This window comes from Ornithorhynchus anatinus, chromosome 19, assembly GCF_004115215.2.
Source record: "Ornithorhynchus anatinus isolate Pmale09 chromosome 19, mOrnAna1.pri.v4, whole genome shotgun sequence".
Lineage (NCBI taxonomy): Eukaryota > Metazoa > Chordata > Mammalia > Monotremata > Ornithorhynchidae > Ornithorhynchus > Ornithorhynchus anatinus.
Window position 1 is genome coordinate 25,951,217 of NC_041746.1, and position 10,487 is coordinate 25,961,703.

The following is a 10,487-nucleotide window of genomic DNA, read 5'->3' on the forward strand; positions in this document are numbered from 1 at the left end:
AGCTCCTTTCTCTATCCGTCGTCCTGGGCTATATAAATAACCTTACAAAGAGCATTCTAGAAAAGGCTCAGCAAAAACACTGTAACTACATTTCTTTTGTGTTTGGCCTGGCTTCTTTGTCAGGTAGTTTTTCATCCTCGGTGATCACTCCAGATGTTTGCAGCTCCATCTATCCTTTGACTGGGAACTGAATTTTGGCTGCAGAGTAGGGTATGTGACCCTAAGCCTAAGCTTAGTCTGGCATATTGATATGCAAACTTATGGATGCAGAGGCAATTTGTTTTTCTCTCAAATGCAGTGGTAGACACTTTGTACAAAGGCTTTTCTAAATTCACCTTTTTCTGAATTTACATTTTTACCAGAAAGAAATGATGGCAGCATTTCTGAATGGGGTAATTGCCTGGTTTCACTAATGATAAAAGACTTTTTTTGTGAAATTGAATTCTAGATTTGTTATTCTCAATTCCCCATCTTCATTCTTAATGTCTTTCATTCATCTCTGCTAAGTCAATTGGATGCAGGGTGTTTGGGGCTAGGTTGCCACCAAAAAACTGTAATGCTGAAAATTTCTGCCTTTTTCTTCTGCAAGTTTTCCGCTTATATTGCAGTAATCAGACTGAAATTGTAGGGAGAGAGAGAGCTTGATTCATTCCAGGATATCTTTCTGACAAAATTTCAAATGCTGCCGCTCAGTATAAATTGGAAAGGGCTTGTCTGTCCTGGTGCTCCAAAGGAGAACCTGAAAATGGAGTTCTAAACCTTTGTTGCTAATTTGAAACACAAGAGTATTTTTAAATATTTTTTTTAAAAAAGTTTACCATATCAAACAACTGGATTTACTCTTGATAAGAGCTTGGTTTTCTATAAATGCTAAACATTTCACTGTGTACATTTTAATTTCCACTGCCTAATTAGTAGGGACTGTGCACCTTTTGCTTCTAGCATGGCTTCCTTTGATAGGATTATCTCAGCCATTTGCCTGACCGGGTTAGCAATTTGTTGTAATGTTTTACTGTCTGGTCTTTTTTCATGCCTGCTGTGGGCGATGATATTGGCTCTCATTAGCATTTTGATTGTTATCTGTCATTCGGTATTTGCCTGGCTTGGATAGAAAATTCCTCTAGGTAAGGACCTTGTTCTATATTTTACGGAGTGCCCTGTTCTTATAAGATTCATTCAATAATTCATGGTCATCCACTCGCAAGCCCTGGCCAGGAATAGTAGCACTGCAAGCCGTGTTTAATTTGATATAGTAGGCCACCTCTTGCTGCAGTGGTTGCTAAGATTCAATTGCTGCTTCAGAGAAAAAGGAAGCCTTTCACTAGGGCTTCCTCTAAAGGATGGGTTGCTGAGCATGGTCTTCTTCGGCACGTTTGCTCCCATTCTGAGGCCCCCTCTTTTATGGTCTTTGTTTCCCCAATTTGCTTTGGGCTTAATGGTACTATCTTGTCTTTTGCCGTCGAATCATTTCCGACCCATAGCAACACCACGGACACATCTCTCCCAGAATGCCTTGCTCTGCATCTGCAAACATTCTGGTAGTGTAGCCTAAGAGTTTTCTTAGTAAAAATACGCAAGTGATTTACCACTGCCATCTTCTTCGCGGTAGTAAGTGACTTTAAATTGGAGCTTCCCCTCCAAATCAGTCCGACTAGATGTCCAGGTGAGTTGTTATTGTAGTGGGAAGAGCTTTGTGCCAAAAATCATACGCTTCTCATTCTATTTATTTAACAGACTTTCGGCACTAAACATTCTGGACATGAAAAGTTCTTAAAAATATGTCATTCTGGTGGCATATATGTGACCTTTCATAATAGCTTACTATTTTTAAGGGTCTGGAACAGTTTGAACATAGTTCCACATTGGGCTACCAATCTAATTCACATTTTACCGATGAGGAGCTGAGCTCCAGAGAGGTTAAGTGACTCACCCAAGGTCACAAAACACATTCTGCATCTCTTTGGGATAATTCCTCAGCCAGTGACGCTAAGATATCTGACTTTAACCTATGGGGTTTTGTTTCTCACAGTGTCTGTTAGAACCAAAGAATCCTTTCAAAGTGCATTTGGTCTTGTAGAGTTTCTAAATGGCTCAAGTATAATCAGTATCACCTCCAAAAAAATCAAGTCATATTGTAGGAATGACACATACCTATCCAGTGAACCACCTCTAACCTTCCCCATTCAGTACAGGATCACTCTACTTATTACAGTACTTACTACTTACTACAGACTTAGCTCATGTATCATTCTTCCTCATGAGTGTCGGCTTCTTTTCTTACTAGCATTCTGCATATCATTTTTCTCTGGATATTTTCTGGTCACCAAAAATACATAGCAAACTTTTCCTGAATTTTTATTTGAACTGGTCATGTTCACACACAGTTTAAAAACTGCGTAGACACTGGACTTCTTTTAACTTGAGTCAACTATGATTATTTTTAGGAAAGTGAAGCTGCTGTTCTTCAACAAAACAGAAGGAGATATACTTTGGAGAAGCCAATTGGAGCAATTAGCATTCAACGATCAAAGGTATTCAGCTAGTGATAGTTTTTTGGGGTTTTTTGCTTTCTGAGCCTGTGTAATGAAAGTCTTGATTTTACAACAGAGTGTTTGGACAGAAATTAAAACATTTCAGATAATCTTCTAAAAGGAAAACAAACCTTCTTTTCCCCCTAAAATGAAAGTAAGGTCAGGATGTTCAGTATTTTATTAGCAGTCTGCTTTTGCATAGTGCCACATGATTATGTTCATTACCTTCTCCAACTTTAGTTTTGATTTGTGTGTATATGTAAGGAAGCAAGCATGAAATTATCATTAATGAAGGCATAAGCTATCATTTGATAATCTCCATTCCAAAAACTTAAAAGTTATATTTGTGGAACTTAGGCATTAAGCTTTCACCTCTAGTTTCAAAAGTTCGGGGTGGTACTTTAGGCAAGTTCATTGTGATATGTGCATTAGCTAAGAACTAAGGGCATTAGCATTTTCATTAAGAGCATGCTGTTATTTCAGTGTTTCCCAGGAGGGAGGGAGGAAAAGAGGAAAAGCAAAGGACGGCAGGAAAAAAAAATCCAGGAGTGGGGTGAAAAGTGAAACCAAAGAAGAAGGGGCCAAAACAAACCAGGAGCAAGGTGGTGAGAGGAGGGCAATGTAAGAGAACCAGGCACTCAGAAAGGGAGGATGGCATAGAAAGGGACAATCAAGGGAAGAAGGGAGACAGAAAGGAGAGGAGGAGTAAGGAAATCGGAGGGACTGGCAGATCTGGGAGGAGGTGCAAGGACTGGACAATGAAAGAATCTATGGGGAGATGATAAGCCTAGGAATGGAGTGTTGGGGCAGTACCAAATGGCCAGATTATTATGTGAGGGTGGGTAGATGGCTTTGTGAAAGCTGTAGAATCATTCATTAGTCTGCAGTGTATTGGATTTTGGTCTCATCCCTATTTTGAAGCCCTGTTCCCTACAGGAGCCCAGGCCAGCGACCTGGTTTATTGACAGCTTCTGAACCATTTTTCCTTAGGGGAGGAAAAAAAAAAAAGTTGACACCTGATATTAGGCAATGGAAAATAGTGAATGGACACCTGTTACTGCTTCTGGGAACTGAGACATTAAGGCATACATCCTTGCCATTTCAGCCAAGCTATATTTTAATGCCGGAAAGTAGGGCCAGAGAGGCTAGGTAGACATTAATTGGGTGATTATTTTTGACATTAGCAGAGTGTCTCTGCATAGAGATAGTATGGCACCGGCTGTGCTTTCACTACCGAATGCAGTGCCGGGTAGTAATTCAGAGCTATTATTGCTCTTCCGGTTTTAATTTTAATTAGCCCATGAACTCTGCAACTAAGATACCACTATGCAAGGGGTCCTTTTAGCAGATTCTAAAGCTTAATTTTGAAGAGTTAGAAAATAAGGCCATTGCAGTGGTATTTATTGAGTTCTTACTGTGTGCACAGAGCACTGTATTAACCTTGCTTCACATACCCCTACTTTCCATTGCGGTGTACAAAAATAGATTAATGAAAACGTGCCCACTGGCCCCACCGCCCAGATTTCTTTGGAGATGGCTTTCTAATAGTGTCCGACCAAATTATGATGGAGTCTTCTGTCCAGGATGAACAAACCTCAGGACCAAGAATCTACACTGAGGAATTGACTATAGTGCTAGTGGCTTGCCCAGTACCATTACCTTTCTCTCATCCCTGCCAGCCATGTTCCCCTGGGGCAGAACGCAAAAAGTGAGTAAAAAGTGGGCAGAGTTGTAGATAAATGACAAATAGCACGTGTGGTCTTCGGCCTCATTAGCAGACTGCAGGTGGAACCAGACGAGAATCGGGTTCTCCTGGTTCTTAGAACAGTGGGACCAAAAGCAGGACTGGGGTTTGATCAGTCAATTAGTGGTATTTATTGAGTGCCTACTATGTACAGATTACTATACTAAGTATATACTCTTTGTACAGTACAAGAGAGAGTACAGTACAATCCATTAGTCTTCGCCTAAGCTCCCCTTAAGTTAATGCCCAGTCAGTTTGAATTCTGAAATTGAGGTGGTGATCCTACAGGTGGTAGGATCTGAACCATGCATGTGGTGTGGCAGAAAAGTCATAGCTGAAAGACAGTCATTTTCCAAACCACCTGTGTGTGTAACTTGCCCTTTGTCGCACGAATGCACTTGCTAATCTCAGGGCATGTCATGAATTCTCATCTGCCCCTTCATCTCCAAGGCTTTCTGTTCATGAGCACCGTCCCTCTCCTGATTGGCCCCGCCAAGCTGGAGCAAGGATTCTGGTCTCTGTCCTGAAATTCTCATCTTCCATGAGAGAGAAGAGCCTCACGGAAACTGTTTAGCCCACACCAGCTCTAGCCACTTCCTTGTCGGCCTAAAAGAAATCCCCAGTTCCAGGAGAAGCCACTGTTTTATCTGTGATTCTTTCCAGGTTTGAAGTGGAGTTTATTCTCTCAGAACCCCACTGCGGATGGTCAGGCCAACAGGGGAGGATTTCCTCGACTCTCCTATCTGACTGTGTTAAAAGAAGCCAAGATGGGTCCAACGTTCTCATCTGCATCTGCGGCCCGGCCCCTTTCACGGAACTAGGAATGAGGTTAGTTAGGGGATAGAAATTGGTTTGGGTTTCAGTTGGAAAAGCCTGTATGAGATGCATCGGAGTTGGAGATCATCCTTTATTTTCCTCTGTGTTCTTGCCCTCATAAGGAATTGGTTGTGGTTCAGGGAAGCAACAGGGAATGTTACATCAAGCAAGTGAGAAATCTGATCCACTTTATTTCTGTAAAATTTAACCTCTCTAGACAATGATAATGCTCGAGGATTATTATGGTACTTCCTGCTGTTTTACGTTCCCCTTGAGTGTAATGCCGCTTACTAATATAATACCACACTAAATTTGTAGTAGGCAGCCTGTCATTATGAATGGAAGATCTGAAGGAATAAGAGGAGAAAAAAAAATTAGATTGTGATGTGTGCATTCATTCCTGAGGTTGGTCAACTGGGGGAATAAGACCCTTGTCTCTCGTCCCCTGCACCCCCATTTCTCTCTGGTAGGTTCTTCCAAAGTCAGCACCAAATTGATGACCCTGGGGTAAAGTTTGCCACTTTGGCAGGAAGGGGAGGGAGTCTGATTCTGCCCATTTCAGCCGGCCCCTATGGAATAAGTTGCAACCAACACTCAGTAGGTTGTTAGGAGAAAGGGGGAAAAGTTGGCTGAAGGAACTTTCCAGGTAAAGTCAGAGTCACATTTTCCATTTCAGTCTTTCTTCCCACTACACCTTTGCTAGGATTATTACCAAGCAGCGGCAGCACTGGCACATGTTGCTTCTCATGTGCAACATTTTGTGAGTTATTTCCATTTAGGTGATCTATTTCCCATTTCAAAGAGCATAGAAGATTGAAGCCAGTAAGTGGGAAGACCTTTTTTTCTATAACAGTTTTTCTCCGAGTTCAATTTCCCATTTATTTGAATTTAATTCAATAGTCTCTAAGAATTTAGAGATTTTCAGCAAAATTCTCACTTTAACCTTTCCCACCTAAGCGAGGATTTCAATTGTTCAAGCTAAGATGGAAAACGGGCCAAGGAGTGATATCGACAGGGATTTGGAAATATACCTGTCCCTGAAAATGGGCTTCTCTGACTACCAAGTTCCTGGTCTTCTGGTTTACCCGCTAGTGGGGTTTCTCTGGATTTGATTCAGCTGGGTCAAGAATATGTAGGGGTTCAAGCTCAATGTGTGCTCTTAGTTTGCAAAATTGGGATCCGAGAGCCAAGATGACTGTCACTGAGCGATATTGTTGGAAGTCTCTGCAGTGTACCAGTGCCCTGAGGAGAACATTCAATGGAAGTAAAATTCAATCCTTGCCCTCAAGCTGAGTCAACTTGCCACATAGGCAAAATGAGGATTAAATGCCTCCTTAGACTGTGTAATCCTGTGTGGGTCTTGTCCTCTCATTCATTCAATAGTATTTATTGAGCGCTTACTGTGTGCAGAGCAATGTACTAAGCACTTGGAATGTACAATTCGGCAACAGACAGTCCCTGCCCATTGACGGGCTTACCTGATCATCTTATACCTACCTCACTGCTTGGTACAATGCTTGGCACATAGTCCTTGCCAACTTCCCCCAGTATAATTGTTGTTATTAGAAATAGCAGTGTTTTTTAATGGTATTTGGTAAGTGCTTACTATGTGCCAGGCACTGCACTAAAGACTAAGATAGAATCAAACTCCTTACCGTCGGCATCAAAGCACTCAGTCACCTTGCTCCTCTTACCTCACCTTGCTACTCTTGTGCTACAACCCATCCCACATGTTTTGCTTCTCTAATGCCATCCTACTCACCGTACCTCGATCTCATTTATCTCGCCGCCGACCTCTCACTCACATCCTGCCTCTGGCTTGGCACGGCCTCCCTCTTCATATCTGGCAGACAATTGCTCTCACCCGCTTGAAAACCTTATGAAAGGCACATCTCCTTCAAGAGGCCTTCCCTGACTAAGCCCTCCTTTCCTTTTCTTCCACTACTTTCTACGTCACCCTGACTTGCTCTCTTTATTCATCCCCCCTCCCAGCCCCACAGCACTTATGTTCATATCTACAACTTATTTATATTAATGTCTGTCTCCCCCTCTAGACTGTAAGCTCATTGTGGACGGGGAATGTGTCTGCTTTAGGTCAACTGAGTATCCTTAGCCACCCCACAAAGTCAATACTATAACATGAGAAGCAGCGTGGCCCAGAGGATAGAGAACAGGCCTGGGAGTCGGAGGAACCTGGGTTCTAATCCCGGCCCCTCCACTGCAGTGTGACTTTGGGCAAGTCACTCAACTTTTCTGTGCCTCAGTTACCTCATCTGTAAAATGGGAATTTCAACTGTGAGCGAACATGTGGGACATAGCTTGTATTTATCCCAGGGCTTAGAGCAGTAGCTGACACATATCGTTTTAACAAACACCATAAAAAGAGTGTTTGAAAGCGAATGGGGGTGGAGAGGCTTTCTTTTATTGTGAGAACAAACTATTTGACAGTCGCTACATACACCATGGTTTCTGTTGGTACAGATTTCAACCTGGGTTTTACTCCTGTTGGTCAAAAGATTTTGCTGTGTAGGAGTGTGCACTACATGCCTAGCTTCTTTTCCTAAGTAGAGAGTCAATGCAGCTATTCCCCTTACTTACTTAGCCAAGCTTTCTGCTTTATGAAATGGTGTATCATTGTGGGGTGTTAGCATTAAACATGTTGCACCTAAGTGTTTTCAAGTAATTTGTATTTAGATGGTTAATGTGAAGACAAAATAAGGCAAAAAAAACAGCTGTTCTTTCTGTCTTGTTAAGAGTACCCTTCGGAAATTAAGTATTAAGACATCGTGAAGCATGTGGGCAATCTAGGGACAATTTTTCCACTTGGCTTTAGTAATGCCTTGCATCCCTCATACCCAGAAAACATTCAACCCCCCCAACTGTTATTGAATGAGAAGTAGATAAATTATGTGATATTCCAGGTTTAGTCATTGCGGAAGCCGTTATTTTCCTCCAGGACAAATGTGAATGGTTTTCTAAATGTATTTGCACTGGGTTGCCTAAGTACCCACCCAGACTGAATCCATTAGGGCTGGCTTGGAGCAATGATGTAATTATCCTGGGTCAACTCTTCCCTTTTCTCAGTCTCTGCCCTGTTATTATCTCCACTAAGAATTTGCGCTTTGTTTTTCTGTTTTAGGTTGCTACAGGATCTTAATTATTCCAAAGAAGAGCTTCATAGTTTTACCGCATAAAACAAGACCATCACCGATCTGATCAAATTGATTTATCTACATTCATGATCGTGGAAACTTTTTTAAGAAAGACTTTTTTTTGTATGAACGCCATATGTTGAATCCAGTCATTTCTTTCTTCAAATACACGCACCTTTCACTGGAGTAAAATAATTTAGTACTGTGTTACACCTTGCGTCATTTCATAGCTTCTATCAGAGGGATGAGTTAATCTTGTAAACAAATGAACTGTTTTAGATATCGTTGTTTATTCCTCACAGTTTAAAATTACTGTCTCACAGTTATACAATTAGCACCCTTTGCTAGTATTTTACAACCCGTTGTGTGGTAAATGAACCCTTTTATTACATCTTCGTTACTGTAAAATGTCTTATTAGCAATACAGGTTAAATTATACATTGCACAGTTACCTCAGGAAATGATCATTAATGTTCTTGTAATTGCTATTGAAACATGGAATGTTCTGATTTCTTAAGTGATCGAAACAAGTTCTTGTACATAATGACAATTCGTAGTAGAATAAAATGGTAAATTAGTGCTTTTTAAAAGACGAAGCAGTCAGTGAATATTCAACAGTGAGGGTGTATTTCTCCAAGATCTGAGAGTCACCATTTGGGGTTTGGGAACTGTTGTTTTCCTGAGAGAAACAGGGTTAGGAAGCAGTGCGGCAGTCAAGTCAAAGCCCTGCTGGGAGGACGGCGAGAGCGTCGAGGTTGGGTCAGGCGAAGCTTCGAGAGCAGGTATGTGTTTGTGAAGCTGAATTTGTGTCCAGAATTTCCACTTGGTGCAAGCACTGTGTTAACACACCATTGCCATACTGGGCTCACATTAAAGAACATGCTTCTCAAATGGTCCCAGATATCTCTGAGGCCTTTTGCAACTCTTGCCTGAATAAACCAAGACCCTCTAAAGTTGAACTCAGGAATATATGAATTTTCATCTTCTTTTTTTTTTTAGCTCCCAAGATGGAAAAAACCTAATATTAAAAAGAATGCAATTTTAGTATTTTGAACATCTCTTTTTTTCTTCTTTGTTCCCCTCCTTTCTCATTCCTCTTTTTTCATCTTCTTTCCTAAGCTAGCCCGGCTTCCTGCCTCATCAGGATCTGTCAGCAATTAATATTTTACATATACCAAGCATGAAAGTTGACTCATTGATTACAATCTTAACTAACTCTGGGTAAAACAATCCCTGTAGTGCTTCCCTGTTTTTTTCTGAGAGAGTTTCTTTCCACCCCTGTGAGGAATAAGATATTTGCACAAAATTCTTTAAGTATGTGATTAGAAAGACACACAGGGAAGAAATTAGCCTCGCAGAAGACATCCTGATTGATTGGCTTAATAGGTTCCCCTTACCTATTTGGCTCAGCTCAAATCCTGACTGGGTTATTGATGACCATGAGTTTTTGAGCAGAGTCTTCGAAACCATCTCCACAGTCCTAACGTCGATCGTTTTGGTGATCTCGCGGGACCGGTGTGCAAAGAACCACAGGTGGGATCAGACCCTCTTAAACGCTATTCAGCCAGTTTAAAAATCTCCAGGCACCACTTGTGGTTGTCACTTTTCAGGTTTTGGAAAAGATAAATGAATTTCTGCAAGTTTACCTCTGTGCTCAATCATATTTATTGAGGGCTTACTGTGTGCAGACCACTGTACTAAGTGCTTGGGAGTGTACACTATAACAGAGTTGGTAGACACGTTCGCTGCCCACAGCGAGTTTATAATCTAGGGGACGCGCTTGTAGAAATCCCCTCAACAGTTGAGAGATGGAAGTGGGCACACAGGATTACCCAAAGTCATGGGCAGACTAACACATACACACCCACAGAGGGGCACAAAGAGGGACCCAGAAAGCCCCCCTAGATGCAGCTCACACTGGGACTCGTACTATGAGCACCAGATGGGTTAGGAACTGATTGAGCCCAATCTGCTTATACTGAATCTACACTGGTGCGCAGTGCTTAGCAAACTGTCCAGGGTTGATCACCTTTCTGAGAGTAGGTTGAGAAGCAATGTGGCCCAATGGAGAGAGTCCAGTCCTGGGAGTCAGAATGACCTGGGTTTAAGGAATTATATATACCCCAGTGCTTAGAACAGTGCTTGGCACATAGTAAGCACTTAATGAGTACCATTATTATTATTTTTAATTATTATTTCCCACTGCCCCTCTTCCTCTAAACACCAGCAGCTTGGCTTAGTGGG

At 41.7% G+C, this 10,487-nt stretch overlaps 1 protein-coding gene across 5 annotated transcripts in view; it reads left to right on the top strand.

Moving 5' to 3' along the window:
- The window catches only part of LOC100082244 (cytochrome b5 reductase 4), a 58,931-nt gene extending 50,096 nt beyond the window's left edge, over positions 1–8,835 (top strand). For all 5 annotated transcript variants that reach the window (XM_007670728.4, XM_029047280.2, XM_029047282.2 and 2 more), the window contains 3 exons: positions 2,445–2,531; positions 4,939–5,103; positions 8,231–8,835. In XM_007670728.4, coding sequence (XP_007668918.2) covers positions 2,445–2,531; positions 4,939–5,103; positions 8,231–8,285 — 307 coding nt within the window. In that variant the 3' untranslated portion in view covers positions 8,286–8,835. The remainder of the gene's footprint in view (positions 1–2,444; positions 2,532–4,938; positions 5,104–8,230) is intronic.
- The last annotated feature ends 1,652 nt before the right edge of the window (positions 8,836–10,487 follow it).